The sequence below is a fragment of the Schizosaccharomyces osmophilus genome, chromosome 2 (genome assembly GCF_027921745.1).
Source record: "Schizosaccharomyces osmophilus chromosome 2, complete sequence".
NCBI classification, from domain to species: Eukaryota; Fungi; Ascomycota; class Schizosaccharomycetes; order Schizosaccharomycetales; family Schizosaccharomycetaceae; genus Schizosaccharomyces; species Schizosaccharomyces osmophilus.
This window is the reverse complement of record NC_079239.1, coordinates 2,018,825-2,045,407: the sequence shown is the minus strand read 5'-3', so window position 1 is coordinate 2,045,407 and position 26,583 is coordinate 2,018,825. Positions and strand designations below refer to the sequence as shown.

At 37.7% G+C, this 26,583-nt stretch overlaps 10 protein-coding genes across 10 annotated transcripts; 5 read left to right on the top strand and 5 right to left on the bottom strand.

Moving 5' to 3' along the window:
- Positions 1-527: 527 nt before the first annotated feature.
- Positions 528-1,838, top strand: gpi18 (pig-V, dolichyl-phosphate-mannose-glycolipid alpha-mannosyltransferase; the record flags this gene model as incomplete). Its single annotated transcript, XM_056182210.1, has 1 exon — positions 528-1,838. The coding sequence occupies one exon, from the start codon at positions 528-530 to the stop codon at positions 1,836-1,838; it is 1,311 nt and encodes a 436-aa protein (XP_056037530.1).
- A 296-nt stretch (positions 1,839-2,134) lies between these two features.
- lcp5 (U3 snoRNP-associated protein Lcp5) lies at positions 2,135-3,130 on the top strand (the record flags this gene model as incomplete). The annotated part of the gene is made up of 1 exon (XM_056182209.1): positions 2,135-3,130. The coding sequence occupies one exon, from the start codon at positions 2,135-2,137 to the stop codon at positions 3,128-3,130; it is 996 nt and encodes a 331-aa protein (XP_056038411.1).
- A 440-nt stretch (positions 3,131-3,570) lies between these two features.
- On the bottom strand, positions 3,571-4,345 carry rhp6 (histone H2B-K119 ubiquitin ligase complex (HULC), ubiquitin conjugating enzyme E2 subunit Rhp6/Rad6; the record flags this gene model as incomplete). Its single annotated transcript, XM_056182208.1, has 5 exons — positions 3,571-3,694; positions 3,748-3,851; positions 3,923-4,043; positions 4,181-4,245; positions 4,304-4,345. 5 exons carry the CDS (start codon positions 4,343-4,345, stop codon positions 3,571-3,573), a joined length of 456 nt encoding a protein of 151 aa, XP_056038412.1.
- Positions 4,346-5,135: 790 nt separating this feature from the next.
- Positions 5,136-5,712, bottom strand: pat10 (ER membrane chaperone for multipass membrane protein, PAT complex subunit (asterix), Pat10; the record flags this gene model as incomplete). Its single annotated transcript, XM_056182207.1, has 5 exons — positions 5,136-5,165; positions 5,216-5,252; positions 5,303-5,392; positions 5,452-5,509; positions 5,640-5,712. 5 exons carry the CDS (start codon positions 5,710-5,712, stop codon positions 5,136-5,138), a joined length of 288 nt encoding a protein of 95 aa, XP_056038442.1.
- Positions 5,713-7,192: 1,480 nt separating this feature from the next.
- Positions 7,193-9,279, top strand: tup11 (transcriptional corepressor Tup11; the record flags this gene model as incomplete). The annotated part of the gene is made up of 3 exons (XM_056182206.1): positions 7,193-7,316; positions 7,442-7,526; positions 7,671-9,279. The coding sequence occupies 3 exons, from the start codon at positions 7,193-7,195 to the stop codon at positions 9,277-9,279; spliced, it is 1,818 nt and encodes a 605-aa protein (XP_056038452.1).
- Positions 9,280-10,017: 738 nt separating this feature from the next.
- Positions 10,018-13,914, top strand: SOMG_03415 (GTPase activating protein; the record flags this gene model as incomplete). The annotated part of the gene is made up of 1 exon (XM_056182205.1): positions 10,018-13,914. The coding sequence occupies one exon, from the start codon at positions 10,018-10,020 to the stop codon at positions 13,912-13,914; it is 3,897 nt and encodes a 1,298-aa protein (XP_056038454.1).
- An 840-nt stretch (positions 13,915-14,754) lies between these two features.
- pdi1 (ER protein disulfide isomerase) lies at positions 14,755-16,236 on the top strand (the record flags this gene model as incomplete). Its single annotated transcript, XM_056182204.1, has 1 exon — positions 14,755-16,236. One exon carries the CDS (start codon positions 14,755-14,757, stop codon positions 16,234-16,236), a length of 1,482 nt encoding a protein of 493 aa, XP_056038718.1.
- Positions 16,237-16,923: 687 nt separating this feature from the next.
- Positions 16,924-18,362, bottom strand: SOMG_03413 (FAD-dependent oxidoreductase involved in late endosome to Golgi transport; the record flags this gene model as incomplete). Its single annotated transcript, XM_056182203.1, has 2 exons — positions 16,924-18,038; positions 18,329-18,362. The coding sequence occupies 2 exons, from the start codon at positions 18,360-18,362 to the stop codon at positions 16,924-16,926; spliced, it is 1,149 nt and encodes a 382-aa protein (XP_056038461.1).
- A 1,017-nt stretch (positions 18,363-19,379) lies between these two features.
- cdc12 (cytokinetic formin Cdc12) lies at positions 19,380-24,839 on the bottom strand (the record flags this gene model as incomplete). Its single annotated transcript, XM_056182202.1, has 1 exon — positions 19,380-24,839. The coding sequence occupies one exon, from the start codon at positions 24,837-24,839 to the stop codon at positions 19,380-19,382; it is 5,460 nt and encodes a 1,819-aa protein (XP_056038466.1).
- A 740-nt stretch (positions 24,840-25,579) lies between these two features.
- On the bottom strand, positions 25,580-26,044 carry mso1 (exocytic docking protein Mso1; the record flags this gene model as incomplete). Its single annotated transcript, XM_056182201.1, has 1 exon — positions 25,580-26,044. The coding sequence occupies one exon, from the start codon at positions 26,042-26,044 to the stop codon at positions 25,580-25,582; it is 465 nt and encodes a 154-aa protein (XP_056037938.1).
- Between the last annotated feature and the right edge of the window lie 539 nt (positions 26,045-26,583).

Sequence of the window (26,583 nt, the reverse complement as noted above, 5' to 3'; positions counted from 1 at the left end):
TTTAGCTTTCAAGCAAGGATATAAGATTCATCGGCCTAGGGAATACACTCAACTTGATTGCTTCACGGTGTTTAGAAATCTGGCTTATGTAGTTTTTAAAGATTTATTCTTAGAGAGCAACAGTAAATTAGCAAAGTTGAGTATGCCTAACTGAATCTATGCTTAGCTAGTCAGATAATCCTATTTAATCATAATCATCTTATGTTTTAAAGAATAAACTAGGTTTTGGAGACTATTTGTTTGTTGTTTCCGTGGTCGTATTTCTGCATAACGGTACTCAACTTTACTATTGTACCTTTACTTCCATGGTTCGTGTAAACCTCGAACTAGTCAAGGTAAGTGCGATCTTGTTATTGTATTCGGTGTATTAATTATTATTTAACTAGTTTACTTTATATTGTGCGCTTCCATTGGGGGCAATGTACTATATCGGACACCCTAGCTATTACGAAAAAAACATCGAGCGTGTATGAAATGTTTCGCATAAACAAGTAACTAATCATCGTAGGCAAACTTCTGGAAAAACGATGACCGATCAATTCCCACTGAAAGAGAGGAAATCCACGACGAACTTGAAAAACTCCGAGAACAAAGGCGAATGCGCAAGGTCGAGGAAATTCTCAAACAAGAAAAATCATAGTATCTTTTCCATAAATTCAAGGAAAACTTGCGTTCTATTGTTTGTCCTGAGCACATTTTCTTATCTAGGGATTGCTTTCATAACTTCTAGTTTGTCAGTTTTTGATCACACAGCAGGTCTTTATTTGAGCCAGCATGATTCCCAAATTAGAAATTCTCTGCTTATAGGATTTTTTAAGGCTTGGATCCGCTGGGACGCAATTTACTTTGTGGACATGTCATTACAAAATCGATTATTCGAACAAGAGTGGGCATTTTCGGACGTTTGGGGTGCTCTTATAAGATTTATTTGCTTTGAATCAAAGGATGTTGTTGTGCTAGGATTAGGTGCGTGTTGTTTAGCTATCGTCTTACATGCTATTGCGGCCGTGGCTTTTTACTGTACTACTAATGTTGTGTTCTTCGATAAACGAATCTCAGTACTCTCCGTCATTTTCTACTTGTTCTCGCCCGCTGGAATATTTATGTCAGTTGGTTACACAGAATCGGCGTTTTCCGCATGCAGTTTTCTCGGACTCTTGTGCTATGTACAAAAACGACAGACGTTGGCTATGATGTTTTGGTCTATTTCTACACTTTTCCGAAGCAATGGTCTCTTCTGGTCATTACTATTTGTTATTCCTACAACAGACACCTTTTTTTCTTTTGTGAGACAGAAAGTTGGAGTTTCTAAATTTCTCAGGACTGCCTTCTTAAACGGTTGCAGATGTATCGGAATCGCTGTTCCTTTCTTGTACGGCCAGTTTCAAGCCTACAAGGTATTTTGTCCTCGTGCTTCCTGGTGTCTGTCGTATCTACCATTCATATACCCTGCGGTTCAAAAGAAGTATTGGAATATTGGTTTTCTCAATTACTGGACATCGAACAACATACCCAATTTCTTTCTAGCTTGTATCACGTTTATCCCCCTTGTCTTTTCTTTATGGTACTCGATTACATCCATAAGGAAGGATGTAACTATACGGTATCTTTTTATGCTCAGCCTTTTCTATCTATACCTAGGAATCTTTCAAATGCACACCCAAGTACTAAACCGACTTTCTTCCTCTTTTCCCCTCTTATACTGGTCTTTGGCTCATGCTTGGTCACAAAGTTCATCCTTGCATGTCAGAAAATTTACAGAAATTATTCTCTTCTCATGGGTTCTTTATACTCTCATACAAGCAGGTTTGTATGGTTCTTTTTTACCACCAGCATAGTTCTTCTCGTAATGAAAAATGTCAGTCGAATAATTGTTTAAAGAATATGAACTAAATTAAACAATTATGCCTTGCTTCTCATCTACCTTTTTATAAACTCAACTTTTAATAAAAGATTTACAAAATATAAACATACGTTGTAGGTCCTTAAATTAGTTTTGTGAAGAAGGACCACTTCCTTATTTAGGGGATTGGATACAAAATTTGGACACACACGAACTCTCATTTTGCCTATTCTTTCCAATTCTCAGAAAGAGCCAGAAAAGAAGGCGTCCATTCCTAAAGAATTGCTTTAAATGGATGTTATAAACAGAAGTCTGGTCTCTGCGCTGGACAGTCTACCAAAGAACATCAACCCTACATCTGAGGGCGTTTCGTTGGTATCTTTGAAAACCCAGTTACTCCTTTCCTATGTTCAAAAGCTTGCATTCTTAATTTTAGTAAAACTAGAAGGGAAAAGTTACTTGGAATTCCAGAATGTCGTAGAGAAGCTCGTTCGTTTGCGACTGGAAATTGAAAAGGTCCGACCTTTGGAAAATCGCATCCAGTATTCGCTAGATAAACTCTTGCGTGCTGCTGAACGTAAGGAAGAATTGGAATCTTTAAGCACTTCTGGATTGGATGGTGGCATCAATCAAGAAGACACCGATAGCCTTAAGCTTCATTATAAGCCAAATCTTGTTGGACTTGAGAGTGACGAAGAAGAGGCACCTGCCGCTAAAGGAACAGACAAGAAGAGTAATAAAAAAGATGCTGCCTCAGAAGAAGTTACATCTGAGGACGACGAGGATGAGTCCAAGAAGGATGGTGTTTATCGACCCCCAAGGATTCGTGCCGTTACAATGGACGATGAGAAAAAGACTAGACGTAGACCTAATCAACTTGTTGATGAATTTGTTTCATCTGATTTGTCATCTTTACCTCAGAGTATGCCAAGTGTTGGCTCTAACTTGGAACGAGGTGGTCGAGTTATTCATGCAGATGAAAGAGAATTGGAGAAGATGCGCGAGCGTGCGGATTATGAAGAAAGCAATTACACTCGTCTTCCAAAATTGTCCAAGAAAGAACTCAAAAATGTCAAGAAACCAAAGAAACCCGGTTTTGGTGGTGAAGATTGGTCTTTATTGGATCGCAGCTTTAACAGTGATGCTTTTGCCTCTCGTAAATTGGACCTTTCTTCTCGTGCAAACAAGCGTGGCGCATCAGACGCCTCTGAAGGCGCATCGGGATCCGGTCAAAGTCGGATGGGTGACGCTTATCGTAAGCGTAGAAAGTCCTTGAAACGCAGATAAAAACAGATGGTTTCTACTAAAATTTGGGATAAATGGATTCATTGGGTCGATTGGATGAGAAATTAAAGGTAAATAGTATATATATAATTTTGGTATAGAACTGGTTGCTCAACTTTTACTTTGCTGAATGAATAGATGACTTCTGGGTTTTTTGTACAATAATAATTATGGGAAAGTTAATCTTTTGTAAGAAGCATTCGTACTCGTGAATGAACGGTCATTTAGTGCTACACGCAAGCAAACTATGAATTTACATATTTGTTTTATTTTTTTCAAACACGATCAATTTACCTCTAAAATAATATAATACATTCGGATATATGATAATAATTTAGCAGCGGAATTCCAAAATTACGAGGTAAAAATAATCTAATAGAAGGAATCAAGGACAGAGTCTTAAAGTCATTTCTAGGATAAAGGGAATCAAAGGAGAAGGAATGTTAGCTCTCCCAGGAATCTTCTACGGTTTTCCGAACGCGGCGTATATACTCTTTCTTATTTTCGCGATGAAGCTGCGCTGCTTCAGCATTCGCCGGGGACGCGTTATTCGGATCATTCAGTAGACTTAAGAATTTGGTTAGTTCCATTATTACATGAGAAAATATGATGATTCATACCTTTGAATAGACGTCAGGATGGCGGCAACATCATATGTTGGAGACCATCGATTTTGTAGGATATCCAGGCAAAGCTCACCGTTCGCATAAACATTGGGATGGAACTACAAAAAGAAGTTAGACTATAAACAAAGAAAAAGCGAATTTTTGTTAAAAAAACTTAGTAAGATCGTACCATTGTGGAAACAAATTTTACTAAAGGCGGCTTATTTGGATACTGTTCATCAAACGATAAAACCAATTTAAATGTACCATCTTCAAAAGGAGTATCTGCTGGACCGATGATTACTGCATTCCTGTTCCGAATGTTAATACCATATCTTTAAAAAAGAGAATCCAGCCAAAACTCCTCGCTTCATTACAGACTCTGAATAACTCTTCAATCAAACAGAATACAAGCGTGTTTTTGGTTCGGATTCCCATGGCTACTTACCAAAGCATAACATTGTCAGATATGGGAGAAGCGGAAACGCCTGCGGGAGGGTCTTGCTGCATTCTCTAGAAAAGAAACCGTTAGTAATTCTTGTTATAATTCGTGTTATGAAATTAGCCTTACCTTAAAGTCTCTCATGAGACGTCTTCTGGCTGTAGTAGACATTTTTAACAACGACAAAAAGAAAAAAGACCTCTACCGAAATGCAATAAATATTACTTTATAAACAAGAGAATGTACGAATGAACCAACTAAAATTGAATAGATATCTTTTAAATGTTGTTGGAAAAGGCAAGAAAATGAACGTCTACGAACATTCTTATTTAATAAAATTAAAGATAACAAAGCGTACGGAAATTTAAAATTTAATGCTTTAACGCGCTATACATCGTTATTTCCTAAATGAGTTCAAAGTAGTTAGTAAGGCGTTTGGAAGATGAAAGTAAATTGAGGAAAAACGAGATTTTGAAAAAGCAATGTGTCACGAGAAGACTTTGGAAGTTTTCTGTTCGTGCGTGATTTTCCTACAGTTCATCCTTGAATTCCCGACCGGTGAGAAAAAACAGATGATCAGTGGAGTAATGTATGCAATCACCATATATTCGTATAAACTGAAATACAAGAGCCAATATGCTAACAAGAAGAAAATGATCGATGATATGCAAGAAGGACCTTCAGATAGAATCTTCAGATTTAGCAGCTTGTACCGGATAACGCATAGTGGAATAAGTTTGTCTTTTTTTGGTTGAAGATGTCAGCTCTTCAAATAAAATAAAAAGAAAAAAATAAAAGGCACATAGCTGACCTGGTAGAAGGACGTAGACCGAGTTCAAGCTGAAGAGAATTGAATACATCAGTCACATAGAGAAGCCCGAAAGAAAATGCGCGTAACAAAAGGTTCACTTTTGTTCTTTTTTTCCTTTGGAAGGGGGTATACCGATGTGAATTACTGTGCTTAAGGCGATTGAGGTGTGTTTAAGAAATACTAAGGCGGTTAAAATCAAAGATATCTTTAAAATAGACAACAGCACTTACGGGAAGATAGGTAGAAATCAAAGAGGCAAGACCCAAGCTAAATGTTGTTAGAAAGGAGAGCGGGACAGAATGAATCACCAAACATACAAGGCCATAGACATGGGGGAAGAGTTTGGTGAAGAGGCAGAATTGAGCATATTTGATGCAGCTAGGATAAAAGCGGCCCAAGCGATAAACCTTGAAATATAATTAATATATGGATCGAAAGAAATATATTGTTATCCTGAAGTTCGTACTTGATTCTTAAAAACAAAGCAGCCATACAAACGACGGTGCTAACTGTAGTAATCCCCACTAGAAACGATAAATAGTAAGCATATGAACAAACACTTTAGAGACTAGATTTATATCCAAATCAAAACAATAAAGCTCGCTTGATTGCCTTTTGTATTCATGGATATGCGAGGTAGTGTTGCTGTCGTACCATCATCTTGAGATCGTGGAATAGCTTTGTATGGAACCACTAAATCAGCTCTCTTTGGATCAACGTGTGCCATGTTTCTCTTGTTTCGTCTGTCTCACACGAATTTAGCAAGTGCTGCTTGTTTCAAGTCCTCTGGCCCTACTGGTGAAATGTTACTTGTATACAAGCTATCGTTACTTCCTAATCATAAACTATTCTTGGATTTGATAAATAGAAAAGGCTTTTTTTGCTGTAATTATGTTCCAGAGGTATTTGTAAATAAGCGTTATATCCTTTACAGGAGAAATAACCCGAAATTGATTTCTGAATAAGCGAAAGACAGAAACAGTGTTCCGCCGCAGTGTCAAATCCAAATCCAAACAAGGTTCAAAAGCGAGTGTTTTCATTCGGAAAGAGAGAGCGTATGCGAGAGTATTCAAGGACGCAAAATCACATGCCATGCGTAACTCTCTAGAATGAATTGCGTACGAGCAAAATCCATCAGCATTAGGTAAAAGTTGAGCTACAAAATGAATCAAAACTTGTATTCATATATTGGTGCTTCAGCAAGTGATCACTTCGTATCAAAACCTTGCTCAAGTCACCTATGAGCGAAATAAATAGTATGTACGAGAAAGTTGAATTCCTTCGATCAAATAAGACTTACACAGGATCCTTCCTATGACAGAAAGCAACCATTCATCCATCTTGTCCTTCTACCGTGCGATCCTTAAACAACCAAACATGCTAGACTGACTGTCTACGACCATCTGTCGTCAGTTTCTAAGAATGAAAGGAAATTGATTGCTTGTATTAATTACAAACTTTGGTAAAGTTTAGATGTCTGTGTTATTAGGGGAGCAAACAGCCTCATAGCCAAGATTACGACTTTTGTTCCATTCATTCATCCAAGAAAACACAAAAACCAAAAAGAATTAGTAAAAACATTATTTAGAGAAAGAATTGTCGCTCTTGCTTTTCGGCAATGTAAACAAAGTAATTTCTTCAGTTTTAAGTCTCGCTTCGCTTAAGAAAGGGATATTTCCGTCTTTATCGATCGTTAGTAAGAAACACTTTTATTGCAAAATCGCATTTTCTAACGGTTTTTAAATTCAGTTCTCAGTAAGAATGGCGCCTAAAAAAAGAATCAACAAGAGGTATTGATCCTTAAGAATCTCCCTTTTCGGACTGTCCCTTTCAAAACCGTTCCTTGTTTGACGTAAGCGAAGCTAAGTTACTGTACAGACTCAGTCAAACCATTGATTTCAACACTCAGGTCCCAACGTTGATACAAAAAATTTGCTAAAGTGTATAACTCTTTCAGAATCCACAAATAAGCGATTTCTGTTTCTATGCTTCTCTTCCACTGGTGGTTCCCATTTCGGCTTTATGTGTTCCAATGCGGTATCTAACTTTAGGAGTTGTAGCTCACTCGTTATCTAAGGCCAAGTATAGACTCCGTTACTTCCAGCGACGACGCAGTTATACGCATTGAAACACCATTTATTTCGTTTCACATCCTTTGCGATTCCTTTTGTTTATTTACTTGTCAATATTGACCTTTGTTGTCAATCATGGTTTCCATGGACAGAAACAAGAATGTGCAGGAGGTTTTGGATGCTCTGAAGTCGGAATATGATATGCTAAATAAAAACTCGTCAAGTACAGAAAGCCGTGCTGATAATTATGACACTTCAAGTATGTTTAAGCAATTGATTGTTTTCTCTTTCTACGATTCTTTTCCGCCCTTTCGTTGTCGTAGTTGATGAAAATAAACACAAACGCGCGTCGTATCTGAAGTGGTGCACTAACTCTTACCGTAGTGATTTTGTCCCAAATACAAGACATCGAAAATTTTCGTAAGACTCTGGACGATATGATTGAAAAGCAAAAAGTCATACGCGAAACGTAAGTAGTCCATCCGTTGGTGGAGCTTGTCTCTTTGCTGTATTCTATAGCACATACTGATAAATGGTTTTATTTCATAATATAGGATGTGTAATTGTGTTCAGCCACCTTTTTATATACCTGTCCTTTACTAACTTTGCGCAGTTATGAAAAAGAGGTAAATGCGATCAAACATGAACTCGATGCTTTAGGAGTAGATGCTTTTAACTCTACAAAGCCATCCTTTAACGAGCGGATAAATAAAGATGCCAAGTCTTTTCACCCTCCTACGACCTCAAAACCACTCAATACCGTTGATGCTAATAAAATCCCTTCCATGCAACCTCTTTCTTCTGCCCAACAACCTGGCTTTCATCTCGATCCAGCTCATGATTCTTCATCCAATGCCCCCGTCGCGGCGGCAACGTCCGGTGAACATCCTAGTATGACTCATCCTGGACAGCAAGTGCTGCTCGGTAGTAACGCAACGAGTGCTTCAGAACCATCGGTTTACGTGTCTCCTATTTCCTACACCGATAACTCTGCTCCTCCTCATTCAACAGTCCCAGGAAATGCCCACATGGGTGGTTTACCTGGCTATTATGTCGCAAATCCCGAGCAGCAGCAGCAAAAGCAACAACAGCAGCCTTTTCAACTTCAAACACAAGACATCCCAAACAACACAAATAGTATAGCTCAATATACTGGCAAGCAAGCCTATCAAGAGCATGAGCCCCATACCAAAGAAGTAAATCAAGCTTCTGCTTACACACAGAAAAAGTCACAATCCCCTAGCTGGTATGTCACATATAATCCAGCATGTCGAAGATTATTCAACATAAATCTCGTTCATACCCTGGAGCACCCTAGTGTTGTTTGCTGTACCAAGTTTAGTCATAACGGTAAATACTTAGCTACTGGTTGCAACCGGGCTACCAATATATTCGATGTTTATACGGGACAAAAGCTTTTTACACTCAACGAGGATTCTCCAGATCATTCTCGTGATTTGTACGTCCGTACTATTGCTTTCAGTCCCGATGGAAAATACCTAGTTACTGGCACCGAAGATCGTCAGATTAAGCTATGGGATCTTGCTACTCAAAAAGTTCGTTTCCTTTTTTCTGGCCATGAGCAAGATATTTACTCTCTCGATTTCAGCCACAACGGTCGTTTTATCGTTTCCGGAAGCGGTGACCATACTGCTCGGTTATGGGATGTGGAAACTGGTCAATGTATTTTGAAGCTGGAGATTGAAAATGGCGTAACAGCAATTGCCATTTCTCCAAATGACCAGTACATTGCAGTTGGCAGTTTGGACCAGATTATCCGGGTTTGGTCCGTTTCTGGAACCCTAGTAGAGAGACTTGAAAGTCACAAGGAAAGTGTTTACTCCATCGCATTCTCTCCAGATAGTAAATTTTTGGTCAGTGGAAGCCTTGATAAAACAATTAAGGTCTGGGAACTACAATTTCCTCGGTCCGTTGGTCTTGCTGCTATTAAGCCCGATGGTGTTTGTAAAGCTACTTACCATGGTCATTCCGATTTCGTTCTGTCTGTTGCTGTTTCGCCAGACAATCGTTGGGCCCTTAGCGGTTCAAAAGATAGAAGCATACAGTTCTGGGATTTACAGACAGGACAATCTTATTTGACATGCCAGGGCCACAAGAATTCTGTTATATCTGTAAGCTTTAGCCCTGATGGCAAACAGTTTGCTTCCGGAAGTGGTGACTTACGAGCCCGCATTTGGTCAATTGGTCCCGCTAGTCCATGAAAATAGCGTGCTCCCTAAAACATTTTGTGCTGGTCTCTTGTTTTTCAAGAGTAAATTAAGCTTCTACTATAAATCTAGGGAAGTGACCAGAATTGTACTTTTTATGATGAAGGCAAAAAAAGGCTACGACTGATTACTTACGATAACATGTTTACAGTTTTGGATTGAACTTTGTATTTTGCAAGAACGGTTCTGTATAATACTATTTGGTAACTAGTTAGCTAGCAATGTATATAATTTTTGGTTTGATTATGCTTATATTGAAGTCCTTTAGTATCCTTGGAAATTTCTACCAGGAATAATACAGACCTTTTGTAAAACATATTATACTATTTATGCAACAAACCTACTCTTTGTTTTATTTTGTGTACGTCCTGTTATGGGTTCACCCACGTACGAAAGTTCTTTGTGAAAAACTTAGAAAACAGCTATAATTCTTACGGTATCATATTTTTATCTTTTTTGCAAAAAAAAAAAAAAAGTAACAAAAAAGGAAGATAAAAAAAAAAAAAAAATTATAATCCAGACCTATCCATATATCATGCTTGCTTGCGGGCTTCTGCGATGCTAAACCTATAAGCAAGGAAATTTTGGAAATAATACAAATTGCTAGAGGAATGAAGTTAAAAAAGTGTACATAACGGGTTTTTTAATGAGTGTATTACTTAAAGTTAATTATTTTTGTGAAATATTGTTTCAGCTACTGAAATATTGAAAGATTTTTAATTTGTTTGATATATGAAGAAACACATAATGAGTACTGAAGACGTTGATATACACTTGCAGAGTATTTCAAAAGAAGTATTATGGGAGAAAAGACATAAACGTATCAAAAGGCTTATTTACGATGAACAGTTTTGCAAGCGTGTACCCATCGAGAAATTAGTCAAGTGTACCAGCGACACCTTGGAATTAAAAGCCAGAGACGAATTAAAATACTTAGCTATTCATCTTTGGATTCGAGCCACGGAATATCAGAGGGATGTAACTACTAATGAGCGTGAATTATTATTCCAGAAAATATCCATACTTTCAAATGTGGAAGATTATCCCAAGGGAATAGAAGCATTAATTACAACTACTTCTCAAGGTGAAAAAATTGAAAGTTATTCAAATGATATCTTGAAGCTCCTCTCAGAATGGATAATTGCTATGTTTAAAAAACTTGATGCTTTGCGTTCCAACAACCGAAACTCTTTTAGGACAAGCTTCCAGCTGAAAAATCTTACTCATTGCTTTCATCAGACTATGATCCTTTTAACTAGCATGATTCGAGTGAAATTCCATGTTTTTGAGGAAATGGCTATTTCTAGTATGTTAGCGAATTGCATTTGGATATGTAAGAATACCACTGATGTACAGGATATAGAGCTTGTTTTTTCACTTCTGAACTCTCTAATTAGCCGTGGGTCAGTATCCTCTTCTGTTTTATTTTCCGTAATTGAAATGCTATGCCGAGCCAAATTTGGATTAACTGCCAGTTCGAATTCTGCTCAGCAAATTATTGATAAGCTTTTGAAATCTGCAAAAAAGTACGAGACTGTTTCTTGCCTGAGAAAAGTATTAGAAAGTTCAAGTGAGAGCTCATTAATTGCTCAAATGGGAGCAGTCAAAGTTTTATGCAATATTTTGATTGACCCTCCAAGATTTGTATACTGTACCCGAGGAATGCTACTTGGATTTATGCTTCAAGCTTTGAACCAACAATCTAGCAGGTTAGCTCTTGAAATGTCTCGCTCTTTATACAATGCTTTGGAACACCGTTCATTTTTTGAGCTGCTTTATATTGACGAATGGATAAGTTTGCTTGATATTTTAATTAAAATATCTTCATCTTTACCAAAGTCATCCAATTATGAAAGAGAGACCTGGAAACACAGTGAACCGAATATTATTGAATCAATTAAGACCTATCAAATCCGGAATATTAATTTGTTAGAGGATTTCTTTCAAGAATTTACGAGTATTGTTTTATTGGATAAGTTTTTCGATCTCTTGAAGGTCAATTCTTTCTATTTGTCGGATGATCTTCGTAAAAAAATGCTTCTAGTTCTCGACGAAAGAGCTCAGATGCCTCACCTAAGTAGCTGGTTTGACGACCAAAAACTACTTGTCGATATTTATATGAACCTTAACAATTCTTATGAGGTGCGTATTTCGTTATTGCCTTCTTTTCGTAAATTCTTACGTTCGTCTCCTGGTCAGCACCGATCTTCCGTTTTCAGGACAATCCTTTTTCCATTACTCAATTCTTTAAATAGATACCATTCAGATGAGTTAACTGAAAATGTGTTCAGGTTGGTATGTGACTTATCCGGTGTATATCCACCAGACATATTTTACGAAGTCAATGCTATATTAAAAAACTTTGCCCATAATAATGAAATGGGTGAAGTGCAGCTTGCTTCAATTCAAGCAATATCAAGTATGGCATTTTATTATGTTATGTTACCGGAATTCAAATCGATCTTATATGAAGAATTGGTTTTAGTTATTAAAAATTTGAAAATTCGTCGTTCTTATCGGGTCGCTCCATTACAGATGCTTTTACAACTACGGATTAATTCGAATGGATATTGTTTTTTGAATGTTTCACCGACTTCTCAGGCGCTTTTATCGAAATACGAAAACCAATGGTACAACCCTTTTATATCTGACGAAGCATTAAAATGCCGTGATAATAAAGTAAAGTTTAGAGATCTATCATTTGCTGCTGTATTTCAGCGATTTCCGTTAAAAGCTAACACGGATTCGAAAACGTCAAAGGGGCTAATCAAAATTCCCGTTGAAGAATGGGTTTCAGCTATAATGCATATAGTTTTACATGAAAGCGATGCAGATATCGTGGAGTATGTTTTCATTAATTTTACTAATCAGCTGAGAAGCTCATCAATGTTCTTTACTTGCCCTAATGCGTTAAAGAAAATTCTACAATTTATGTTAGAGATCACGACAGGTAAATATACCTCAACCTTTAATTCTCTTTCCGGTAGTAGAAAAGAAAGATTTTTGGTTCTTCTATCTAAGGTTTTGTCTGTTTTAATGGTGTATAAAGATGCATTTCCTCAAAATTGTCATGAACAATTCTTTCGGTTATTAAATTATTTCCTTGAGAAGGGAGAGAGTACCACGGAATCCTGCATCGACATTTTAATTATTAATTGCTATGCAATGCATTCTTTTTCAGTTTCCTATATGCCCAAATTTTTCTCTTTGATTATGTCTTCGAATATAAGTGAACGAAGCCTCGTAAACTTTTTGCGTCTACTTCATGTAGTGAGTAATAACCCTGTACTTACTGATGGATTAGACGTCGAGACGATTCAAAAGATTTGTCTCTTTTGCTTAAGTATTATTCGCTCGCGAACAGACGAAATTGATAAAAAGAAAGGCTTGGTCAACCCAAATGCAAAACTTTTTAATCTCTATTTGATTACTTTTTCTTATTACATTATCTCAAACATATTTTTGTCGTGTCCGCTATCACAGAGGCCGCACTTAGTTTCATTTTTGTTGGGTGAATTTTTAAGGAGCAGAAAGCCTGTTCATTTTGAAGGATATGAAAAAGTTTTTTACGAACTATTACTCCGGTTTACCTATTCTGATGAAAGGTTGGAGAATTACAACAAAGACAAAAAGTTTTTGTTTAATAAGTATTCAAAAACTTGGATTTATAGAGGTTGCGTGATAACCATAAATGCTCAGTACGAAATTGGGGATTTTGAAATGACTATTCGAAGAATGTCTGGTACAACCATATATCAATTACATGCCAATACAGCCGACTATGATATAATGAAGCATGGAATTAAAGAAAATGTTGTCAGCAGTGAAATAAGACAAATGCACCTTCTGGAGCAATCTACAAGTCATATTTTTATGGAAACAATTTTAGCTCCATTGGATAACGAGGAAGAAGAACCAGTGTTGGTTCAACCGAGCGAGTATGCAGCAGATCTAATACAATGTCTCGATGGTACTCATATACGGCCTGTAATTAACATAGCTGTTGTTCTTCAAACAGACGAGTATAATGGAGATATAAACACGACTGTTGGATGGCAGTTGTTTTACCGGCTGCTGGAAAGCTTCGGGGTAGAAAAAAAGTTGAAGACCGGAGAAACTGTATATGTGTGGACGAGTAAGACGATAGAAATTGTCTTTCAGCATATAAAGGATCCTGAAAGAGATACGGAAAAGGTCCTTTTCAGCGGCATGGTTTTAATTGCTTCTGATGATTTGGTGGAATCTTCAATGATGGATTGGGAGTCTTTCAACGTCCCTGTAATAATCAAGTTGTCGCTTGATTCGCATTTGGACGCCTTGAAAATGTTTGATACGTTGTTTCACACACGATTAGAAATTATCACAACAGATGTGGATATATCCCATCAAGGATATTGGAAGTTGGATCAAACCGTTGCCGTTTCATCTGTACCACCTTTGCTTCATTCCTTTTTAGCGGATATGGGACTGTACCAGCAGTTGTTTGAAAATTTCGCCTACGTACATCCCTGGCTTTTGCGCCAGCAATTTGTTGACGAACTAAATACAATTAATCACAAGCAGGCTTCCGCAGACCCTTCACGAAGTGATTTAAAAAACAAAACATATGATTTTACGATTTCCCTTTGACAATTTCTTTTCAGCTTGGATATCTTTTTTTATTCAAAGAGAAAAAGGGAATATATTTAACTCAAACTCTTATTTTATCGACGACTTTATAATGACAAAATTTATCCATTAAAATGTGAATTTATTTTTTGCATATAAGCAGTTACGTGTTAAATTTGCATGTACAAATGATTATGCCCAGCTCCATATGATATGCATATAGTTTACAAGCTAATATTATATCTCTAATTTGGTTTAGAATGCTGTTTGCCAGTTAATATGCAAAAGGCATCAAGCTCACTACTATAGCCTATGATTTAAAAATTGTTTCTGACATTCGTGTTTCAAACAGGACATCGTAATGACCTTTTAAAATTTTTTTACACAACTTTTTACTTCAACTTCTTTCTTGATAATTCGCTGTTTCTGTTATTTCAGTCTGAAAAATTACCTTGTAGCTGGTTAAAATGAAATATGAGTTGAACAACCGAAAACTCTCTCCATGCAGAAAAGACTAAATGAACAGAATAAGATTGTAAATTTTCTTGTTTCATTTCGGTCTACACACGAGAAAATGAATGATCGTAACTACATTGTGAAAGGGTGCCAATTCAAAAGATTTGAGGTTTAGTGAACTACAAAGAAAAAGCTCTTATGATACTTAAGGAGTCAAAGTAACTCTCTTAATACAAACGTAAAGTGTAGGAAGCAATTGCGCACAATTTCACTATACTGAGTGGGGGCAATGCATAGAGCGTATTATATGGAGCCGAGTCTCATAGACCGACATAGATTTAACCAACTACTTGCATAATTAGTATTGGTTAAGGCCATCGTTGCGAACAAAACAATCTATAGAATATGCATATTACCAAATTTTTTGCGGCTTTTCTTGCCTTGGCTGGCGGATTTTACACTAGCTCAGCAGACGTTCCTAAAGTAAATAAAGCAGGATTGCAAGAATTATTGAGTGCTGATGCCCTATTTATGACTAAATTTTATGCTCCTTGGTGTGGTCATTGTAAAGCATTGGCCCCCGAGTACGAATCGGCTGCCGAAGAGTTAGAGAAAGACAATATCTCTATGATCGAGGTTGATTGTACAGAGGAGGCTGATCTTTGTAATGAATACAACATCCGCGGTTATCCTACCCTTACAGTATTCAAAAACGGAGACGTCAGCAATCAATATTCTGGTCCTCGTCGCCATGATGCTCTTGTTAAATACATGAAGAAGCAACTCCAACCTGTTGTCCAGAGTGTTACCAAGGATAATGTTGAGACTTTTACCGAAACCAGCGAAGACTTGGCCGTCATTGCATTCTTTGATGATGAAAAGCATAACGCTACTTACACTGATGTCGCTGACAACTTACAGGATAGTTTCGCTTTTGCTGCTTCTTCTGATAAGAACTTGGCCAAATCTTTGGAAGTCCCTTTCCCCGGAATCGTTGCCTTCACTAAGGATCCAGCACAAGACACTAACAAGATAGTCTACGAGGGCCAATGGCAAAAGGGAGACATTGCTGACTTTTTGGGCTTTTCCAGTATCCCTTTGTTGGACGAATTAAACCAAATGACTTTTCAGAGATATCATAGCAGCGGACTTCCCTTGGGTATTATTTTTTACAACAGTACCGAATCTCGTGATGAATTATACAACGTGTTTCAACCTATTGCTAAGCAATACCAAGACACCGTTCGTTTTGCCTTTTTGGATGCTTTGCGCTATGGTGCCGTTGCTAAGCAAATGAACATTGAGTCCAACTGGCCTGCTTTTGTTATTACTCATTTGGACAAGTTCCTCAAGTTCCCTTACCCTACTTCTGACTTGACTAGCAAGAATATGGATAAGTTCGTCAAGGAATATTCTGATGGAAAACTCCAACCTAAGATTAAGAGTCAACCTGTCCCCGAATCACAAGGCGATTTGACTGTGGTCGTCGCCGATAATTATAATCAGGTAGTAATGGACTCCACTAAGGATGTTCTCGTTGAATTTTACGCCCCCTGGTGTGGACATTGCAAGAATCTTGCTCCTACTTTTGAGTCTTTGGCTGAAGAATATGCCGACAACAAAAATGTGGTAGTAGCTAAAGTTGACGCGACTGAGAATGATCTTGACGTTTCTATTTCTGGTTTCCCTACTATTATGCTCTTTAAGGCTAACGATAAGAAGAATCCTCTCTTTTACGAAGGTAATCGTAGCTTGGATGACTTGTTATCTTTTATCGAAAAGCATTCCTCTTTTAAGTCTACTTCTGAAACTAAAGCTGAAGACGCCAATGAAACAAAAGAAACTTCTAAGGGGAGTGGAGAGGAAGAAGCATACAATGAGTTGTAAGAAAATATGCTTCTTTATTAATGTCCGTTTTTAGCTATCCACTGTATGTGACTAATGGATAATAAAATCGTAATATTTATAATGAAGTTGTATCTGCTAGTTTGGCTAGTTTGAGTTGTAAATTAAGTAACCCAAGGCAACAAAAATAAACAATCGTAGCTTATATAACCAAAGTACTGTAAGCTACATGAAAAATAAGACCAAAAGATGAATACATTCAATATAATTTATACCTGGCATACGTCGATGCCTTTTTATTAATTTAAAGATTATATAAGGATAGCATTAATGAAAGACTTTTTACCTAACATAGTAGCGATTTGACGCTCTTAATGTTGTCAGCAGGAGACTCAAAAATTAGTTGTATAATTCTAGTAATTTTCGTTACTTTGTGAATAAGGGAAAACCGAATAGCAAAAAAACAGAATAACCTTACACCCAAAATTATTAGGTAAATATCCTGAATATTCACCGTTATAATACAGTAAATAAGTAAAATAAATCAATAATCGCGCATCAATTCAACCTGCTTCAAGGAGAAAGGAGAGTTGTAAAAAAGGGATCATCATAACGGGCGAGAAAAAGGGGTGCTCTCGAGGGTACTGTATTTACAAGACCAAAAGTAATGCGGGAATATATGATCATAGAACCAGGATAACACGAGAAAGAACAAACGATGCGATAAATTTAAACGAAAGAGCCCTCAGGATCTAAGAGATCAATGTTGGCGCTTGTAACTTTCCCATCCAAAACCATTTCCGAAAGAACCTTTCCGGTACCAGGACCTAAAGTGATACCCCAACAACCATGAGCAGCTGCCACGTAAATGGAAGATCCAATCTTTCCTATCACAGGAGCACCTGTTGCATTCGAAATGGGCAAATAACAAGCTTGGCGCACTTTCACATTGGAGTCACGAATGACAGGATGAAAATGGTCAGCACATTCCTTAATAGCCTGACATCTTCCCTGATCCACCCTTGTTTCCGAAGATAGCTCGGGCAAAGGTTCGTCATCAAATTCACCGCAGACATACAACTCATCCTCACGAGCGTAAAATTCAGGAGCACCAACGGTTCCGTCCGCATAAGCAATTTCAGAAAAAACTGCATTTCCATTAAGTCTCATAGGAAGATCGACCGTGATACTGTGGATGCGAGCACCACAAATGCGTAGGTTAGGAATAAGATGTGGAGTCCAAGGACCCGCTGCAACGATGACATGAGACGCTTCCATAGAATGTATAGTATGAAGTTCTTCAACAGAAGTAATCTCTTCGTCTTCATCAGGTGCATAATCGTCGCCGATTAAACGATATTCAACTTCGTTTTCATCAACGCTGATGACATGACCTTTCACGAGATTAACGTTGGCTACTTTGCTAGCCTCCTCAAAGATGGAATGGCAAAATTTGTAAGGGTGTACTTGTGCTGAATTTTTTTTGTTACCAAGACGAGTTACCTTTTCTACTATGGAAGGCTCAATCCACTCAATTTCAGGCGACAACTTGTCAGGATGAGTACAATTTTCGTCTGCCTTAATAGACCAGGTATCTAGAGCACGGTATCCCCATTTTCTATGACCATCGTGCTCATTGGCAAGCTGTCTGTGGAGGTTGTAAGAGAGAGCAGCTAATGAGCTGGTGGAAGGTCCGTGCCATTCTAACGAGAGAAAGCCGGAAGCCTTGCCAGAGGCCGCTGAGGCAATCCCAGAACTTTCAAACAGAGTTATTGTATCACGTTCTCTGTTGAAATTAGGATGATTCACAAGAAAATACAAGCAACTGGTGCCTGTAACACCACCTGAGCAAGGACGTTAATAAAAGTACACACATTATTATACAAAAAGGGAGGAAAAGTGCAGAAGTATAACAACATCATACAGATTACAAAATACTGTATCCCTTAAGGCTGTAAAAGTTTGAACAAAACGTGTCTTTTACGAAATTTAGTTCATACACTCTTGAGACTTCGCCAACGCAACCGAAATTTCGTTGTTTTCTTATTCTTTTGTGCGTGCGTGGAAATTATGAGTGTGTACCTCAAGCATCATTTCCTTCATTTCCTTCTGTTCCCTCATCCTTTCGTCTTACCTCCGACAATGATTATATTTCGAGATTCATCCATTGTATAGCAACGATTCCTGCTTGACTAAAGAAGTAGCAAATAAGAACACCGAAACAATCCCTAAATCCAGAAATTACTCAAAGAAAAGGGTAGCCTCTGTTAAAAATGAATTTCTAAAGCCTTTGGTAGTGGTGGTAGTTATTACTCCCCAAGAGGTCAATTGTCAAATGAGAATTCAGCATTGGTGAATCATAAGTCATGTATTGGCGAATTACAAAAATATACAATTATATTATTTTATGGAGTTTCTTTGAAATAAACATGTTTAGAGAAGCAAGTATCGAATTCAAATCGACTAGAAACAATTGCTGAACTATTCTTGCTCTTCTTTGTGGCTTATGTCGTGGAGGTTGTACGGACTCATTGGCATTCATACGATGCATTTATACTATTGTCGCAAATTGGGTAAGCTCTATGTGCTATCCATTATCACGTATGTTAAAAAATTACAAGAAAGTAAAGAGCAATATGATCATTTCGTTCCTCCAAGTATTTTATGGTTATACAAAAGCATCCAGTGCGTATAAAAATGTTTATCAAATAGCAGGCTGAACAAGCTAGATACTAAACTTGATTGTACATAAAATTAAAACAGAAATTATATATATTTCTATGCTTTATATGCAAAAAGGTAGTAGTTATACAAAGTAAAAGATTGCCTAAAGGGATACCACTTGAATCATCCAAAGCTAGGACTTGTAGCTTTTCATTATATTTGTTCCAAGTTTAAACATGAATATGCAAAGTAAAAATGCTGCAATAATCATTACCTGTGTTCTTCATTGAATGATTCCAGACTTATGCACCTTCAGATACTAGATTGATCAAACGCATAAATAATAAGATCAAAAGGAAAAGAAAAGAAAAATAAAAGGTATATACAAAATTGTGCTTATTAATCGATTTGCAAAAATTAAAGGGAATCCTTAGAAGAACAAAAATAGATATCAAAAAAATATACAAAAATGAATTCACCATTACCGATCGGTGAATCATATTAAAAAGAAAGTTGCTGTTTTACTTTTCAACGTCAAGATTATCCTTAGAAGCCAGCCTGCCAGACAAAAGGCCTGCAAGCATTTCATGCGCTCGTTTCGACCTACTTGGACTAGGAGTAACAGGCACAGACGAAAGAGGTGATGCAGGTGATGGGGGTTCAGGCCTTGCACTTTCTAAATGATGAACCCGTTTTGAATTCTGAAACGACTCAGATTTTAGAGCTTCCAATCTTTCCGTATAGCTGGACTTGCTAGGTGTCTCCAATTCTAGCTCACTTAAACCATTTTGATTGAAGCTTTTATGGGCCAATGGGGTATTCATCTGATCCAACACACGGCGACGAGCACTTCCACGATTACTGCTTTGACGTAACATGGTGTTGATATCTGGTGTTTCATGTCTGCCTTTCTCTGGTGTGCTAAAGGAAGTAGTACCATATTCCGCAAAGCGGTTCTGGTGCGTTGGAATGACAGGAGCTGTTTCGGTATTGTCTGAACTTTCAGATAACTTCCTAATAAAGCTGGATTGACCAATGTTCTTATCATTTTCAAAAACATTTTTTATGGGCCGTTTGTGATCGTTATTGATATTTTGTTTATCGTCGAACTCTCCATTTGTCGGCTTATTTTCCAAGGAATTATTGGATTCAATCGAGACATCCTTGTCCTTATTATTGTCCGCAAATTTTTTACTAGATTTTCTTCTTCTTCTTCGATTTACATTATTCTTACCTGCTTTCGTGGCAGACGTGAATTTTGTTGAAGTTGCACCTTTTTTAGTTGGTGCTTGACTAAAATTCTCTTTACCTGCCGAATGTTGTTCACCTACAGCAGTGGTATCGGAAACAATCCTTCTAGATTGCTTTTTCTTAAAATGATGTTTTGATTGTTTATTCTGGCCTTGAGATTTAACTCTCCGATCCTTCTCCATGGTCTTTCCCCATGTTTTTGGAAGCCTGGGTGACCCAGTGTTCGATTCAACCTTTTGTAAGCCTCGTTTGGGGATAGAAAGCTGATTTTTAACGGCGTTTCTCATGCTCGAAGATTCAGACTTTTCCATGTTATCATTCGTGGGTAAACGACGACGAAGTCGATTATGTCCGTCGAGCTTGAAATCTCGTAGTTTATTCAAGAAAGTATCCATTTCTCGACTCTCGCTAGCATCCTTCTCTGAAACAGCAAGTTCCAGCACCTTTGATTTTCCTTTTTTAACATAGACCTTGTCTTTTTGAGAGTTCTCCTCCTCTACCTTCAGGTTCTCGGCTTTAGCTCTCTTATACTCGGCAATAAAAGAGCTGATTTTCTTAAAAAAGACATTTCGTGCATTTGGGTCACTAGGTTGTTCGCCAAAATACCTCATGGCATTATTTAACGTCGTGTTCATTGTTCTTAAATGCTCCTTTAGAAAATCCATTTTTTTCACTCCTTCATTAAGCCAAGGAATAATTACAGTCAAGATCTTGTCATCAGGATGGAAGGATGTAGGGTCGGAAAGAACACCAGAGTCGCAATCAAGTTGTACATTCTGGCATCCTCGTATGAGCTCTGTACACTCTTGTTCAATTGTTTCGATGTTAAGTTTTGCAGCTTCTATCACGACAGAAAGGTCTGTGAGAAATACTTCTATAGAAGGAAAATTTTTGCGAACAATCATTTCAAGGACGTGTAATAAACTCTGAGTATTCGATGAATTCTTTATCAATGGAAGTCGTTGAAGTGAATTAAGCGAAAATCCACGTGCTTGACGAATATAATCATTCATGAAATTACCAAGGCAAAGAATCAGTTGCATCAAGTCCTTAAACATATCATTATCACGAAGAATTAATGCAGCTCTTCCAATTAGTTTTGCTTGACGAACAAGCGTTTCGTAATTAGTATCAATGGTATATTTAATTTTAAGAGCATTTATCCGTCGTCCCCAGTAATTCTGAAGGTCTATGATGAGTCGCAAATACAAATAATCCCAACGGCTTAACTCAGATGAATCTTTTTCAGCATTTACGGGTTCGCCTCCATTTGTCCAATCAATACGGTATGGTTCAAGATCAGCTTTGAGCTTAACCTGATTCATAATTTTTTCGCTACCTAAAAATTCGGTAGCTTCGGCGATGCTTTCATCACAATGTAATACCATTCGAATAATTTCATCTGGATTTTTATGTGCCAACTTGTGAAAATGAATTCCGAAAAGCTTCTGAAGGTCACTAGACATATATTCTGTTCTTTGCGCCCCCTTCTTCTGTAAAGGCTTTGCTTCTTTCATCGCAAAGTTTTCTTCAATTTGCTCAAACGTGCCTGTGTTCTTGAGCTTTTCAAAAAGGGAATTCGATTGTCGAGAAGTGACTGACCAGAAAGTGTACTCTAAGCCCGAATCCAATTTTTCCCAATGCATCTGTTTCAGACGACGTTTTGGTCGTTCCATACTATTAGGTTCACTGAAATCAGATATTTCATTGCGTTCATGTGTGTTCAAAAATTTAGCACCAGAACAGCTGAGCATTGGAGGAGGTGGAGGAGGTGGAGGGGGTAACCCGGGAGCAAGAGGCGCTGTGTGTTTATTGGTTTCTGCTGCAGATACAGGTGGTAAGAATGAGTCCGTGGATGTTTTTACAGGCAAAGGCGGTGGAGGTGGTGGTGCAGGCAGTAAAGGTTTTCCCTTGGGAGGCTTTGCTGACTTATTCTCTTCATTAAAGTCCTCCTGTTTCCTTCCTTCAATCTGTTCATTATCGGAAACATATAAAGTTGAATCACCGTCTAAAGACGCTTCAGGCTTTGGATCAGGAAAACCTTTAGAGTTCTCATGCGCCGTTCCAGCGCTACTCAATAAAGGAAGATTGGGTTTTTCTGTTTGTATATTTTCATGGATAAGGAAGCGAGAAAAGCTTTCGGAAGCTGAGCGTCTATTAGGCATTGACTTAATGCGAGGTACTTTAGCTCGAGGAAAAGGACGAACAAAATCTTTGTCAGGAATTTGCAATATAGAAGAACCAGTAGAGCGATGTTCGGCACTCAAATTATTCATTTGCTCGCGTAGACTTTTTAGCTTTTCACTGATGCCGTCCGAAGACCAAAAAACAGATTCCGCTGTAATCTCCTTTTTTCGAAGCTCTAATTTATCATCTAAATATCCGACAATTTTATTTCTTTCTGCAGCGGAACAAATACTGTTTGATTCCTGATTAATTAAGAGGTAAAGTTCTCGAAGCTCCAGCTCACTTCGTTGGATTTGGGCAAGATGCGATTTTTGCATATCCTCAACTTCTTTCCTCAATGTTTCGTTTGTTCTTTTTTGAGATAGAATAACATCATTTTGATCATTCAGCTCACTTTTCAGTTTTTCAATCAAGTCTTCGACACCTAAATTAACCTGTGCCGCCATTGCATCTCTTTCAATCACCATTTTCTCCGCCATAGCACGAGAAGCTTTCGCTTCTTGAAGAGCATTTCGAGCCGTTTCGTCAGAATATAACCTATTCGTGAGAGAATTTATCGCGACTTGCAAACTTTCTTCAAAAGTGTTTTCAGATATTTTAGAGTTCAGTAAAAACTTTTGCAGAAGTGAATTAAATATCTTCACAAGCTTTAGTTTTTCTTTTTCATTGGCTTTCGTGAGCAGGACGGATTGAATCGTTGATTCTAATAAAGAGCCGAGTTCATTATTAGCTACTTCGTTTAAGTTACTGAGAATTGAGGATTCATGTGATATAAAAGAATCACCATCTTCTAGTGGAGTTAGCAACTCGGTTCTCCTTTCTTCCTCGGTTTCATATATATTAAGTTGACGCTCGAGTTGTTTGTCAGGGAAATTCCGCAGATGCTGGATTACTTCATGAATATTTGAGTCTTGAAGGCATTCAAGGACATTAAACTCGGAAGATGAATCGTCATAAACAGAAACATAACTATTGATGAAATTCATCGTTGAAGTACAATATTCTAAGAATGCAATATTGGAAGGAGAGCTAGATATTGCGACTTTCGAAGGAGAAGACGGAGGTGTACGAGAAATCTCCTTCTCAATAACAGTATTCTTGAAAGTTGTTACTAAGCCATAGCATAAGGGAGGACTTTCTAAGTCTGAAGGGTTTAAGCTTTTCAATCCATTTTCAATTGTGGAAATAACGGATGATTCTTTAAAATCACAAGCCCACGATAAAATGTCAGCCGTAACTTTTCTAGGGAGTAAGTTCGTCGAACCTAAGGCCTGAGTAACAGAAGAAAAGATATAGGAATCTGAGGTTGCGAGGGTCGCTCTTTTCCTCATCAGCTGAAAAACACAACGCAGCAACTCAGCCTGTTGAGATTGTACAACAGTGGATGAGTTAAAATACGTAAGAAGATTGTGAATAGCACGAAGACCCTGCAGTTCTAGAAATGAAGACACCCATCTCTTTGACTGAGTTGTCAACAAAGATGAAAGTGTAATTAACTGCAAATTACTTATTGTTTTGTTCCATAACTGAAGAACAAACCATGAAACAGGGCGATGCACAGCAGCTAATTCTGGAATTTGAAAGGCGGGATCATCGAATCCAGAGAAGCTTGCTCTTATAAAATTCCACTTCTCATCTGGAGTACAAGTTTGTAGTATTGTAATGGCGTGGTCATCGAAATCGAACATAGGGTGTCTTAAAAAATCATTAAATAAGTGCAAGAGTTGGTCTAAAGATGGAGGGCGAGTACTAGGGATTTCAAATTGGATTGAGGCTGTTGAATTTGGGCTACCTGATCGAGCACTACGCAAGCGGTACACCTGCCCATTAGCATCGTTTGAATACTTTGGTGAGACCTCATTAGTTATTTCAGGTACTTCGACAACAGGAGGTAATGAGTAATTCTTCCTTCTTTTCGGTTTTGCTGAGTCGAGATGCGTGGGAGGAGTAGGTAAAGATTCGTAGGGATGTGGGATTGGAGGAAGTTGTTCAGGTGTTGAAATACCTTTGAGAGTATTAGGCTGACGAGGGCCATGTAAGCTTTTGGTAGATGCCGAGCTATTCAAAGATGGAGATGATGTCTTTACAGGGAGCGGTTCCTGGTCAGTTATAGAGGGGAGACTGGCTGAATCTATCGGTGTTCTCGAAAGCAGAGGGGAATTCTGTACTTCAGGAGGATTATAAAAATTAGGTTTCTCTTCTACTTTCCTAACTTGACGATTCTCAGATGACGAAGAGGAAATCAACTCCTTGTCTTGAAGGATAGAAAAGGGAGAGTTAAGATGGGGTAGACGAGTTGAGGTAGAGAGATTTTCTTCTTTTTCTTTCGGTAACTCATGGGACGAGACATATGATTTTGGGCGGGATGCAGGATTTAGGAATGTCGGAGTTGACACGCTTAGAGAAGGCAAATTATGGGCTGGAGGAACTGGAGTGGATTTTGGAGCTCTAGGGCCAATCGTCCTTCTCGAAGATGGTGTAGGAGTCGTAGGTAAAGACGGTAACGACATATGGGGAGGATTTCCCTTAGACGAATTCGACATCTCTATTTACTCAACGATTGCAGCATTGTAAACTGTTTATGTATATAACTTCATGAAATGAAAAGAACAGCGTCCTTTTATTTAAATAAAAGAATGTATTACAGGAATAAACGAACGATTTGAGGTGAAACACGTAGTTTACTAAAAGTACAGAGGAAATGGGTGGGAGACAGAGTTAGTCACATCTAAGGATAGATGACTATACCTGGAAAGAAAGTAAAAAACAAAAAAAATACTCAAAAGTGAACTCAATGTAAATAAAAATATATATATGCTGCTACATTGTAAATGAAAGAGTGCGCTATAATATTCGTAAGTTTTAACAGTTTTACTGAGCAAAGTTATAAACTTTTGTAAATGTCGTTCAATTAATACTATTTTACTGCTGATGTCTATAAGACAATATTGAACAAAAGAAAAGGAAAAAGGTCATGGATAAACATTAAAAGACAAACAGGTGTCCGGTAACATAAAATGAAGTATAAGATTAAGAAGTATATTCTAATCTTTCTCAAATCATATGGTCATAAAAGCAGTGTTCATTAGGAATTTTGTTAGCTGGAGTATGAAAACTGAGCCTTTTTTAATTCGTACAAAAAGTCAGAAAAGCGTATGCCAAATCGTATCGAACCATATTACAAGGGTAAGTAATACTTAAAGAGGAATATGGATTTGTAATTCGCATTCGTAGTAATAATTACGGTAAGGTTAATATTTTGACCTTCTTCACAAAGATGAATTTATAACTTTTTCCTAGATTCAAGCTTGGATCGCAAGAGGCCACTAGCGGCATTCGATGAAGCTGCACTTGTACCAGTTTGGGACCTTTGCAAGCTTCCAACTCCTTCAAATAGATCATCGAATGTGCTATGTGAATGTTGCATGGGAGGCTTCCGTGTGTTTGTTGATGGAGCAGGAACAGAAGGCGAAGATGACACTCGAGAAACAGGTTTTGGAGTAACAGAAGAACGCGAATTAGAAGGAGTAGTACCTTCTGTGTCGCTACTTGCTGCCTGTACCATCGGCGTATTAGCTCCACTTGGAGGCTGCCATCCCGGTGGACGAAGCCAATCCGGTAAATTCCCAGTCTTTTCAAGGTAGTATTTTCTCATCACTCGTGCTACATGAGTGTCCTCTATAGAATTATCACTTTCCGGGTCGCGAATCCGGTTAATTTTCGATGAAATCGAAAGTTTACTCCACATCTCGAAAATAGCAAATAAATGATAGATTAAAATTTAACGAATTCCTTTAAGCAAGTCGATTCAAACATTGGCTCACGTTTAATGTTTCAGTAGCTATAGCATCCTCTTTCTTCCTTGACTCAGTAAAGGTGGGAGTTGTTGCTGGGAAGTTAATATATTATGTGCTTTTCGTTGCGTATATAGTATTAAAGAATATATTATAATATGCGTCTCAATTGTAAATAATTAATACAATAAAAAGTGATGGAAGAACTGCATTGCATTGGAAAAGCCAGCTATCACTTCACTTAGTGAACGGAACTAATCCAAATTACAATTAGTCTCCCAATAGCTTGACAGAGCTAATTGTTCCCGTTTTTGCGCTTAGCTTACATGAGCAAGCCTGACAGTAGCTTTGGCTTCTAACATGACTCAATTTCTTCTTTTGTTTGTTAAAAGGAAAGAAACAATTTAAATACTGCTTGTTAGAAGGATTCTTCAGCACAGTCCTCTTTTCTACGATATTATCAATATCATATTATAAACCTTTTTAATAGAAA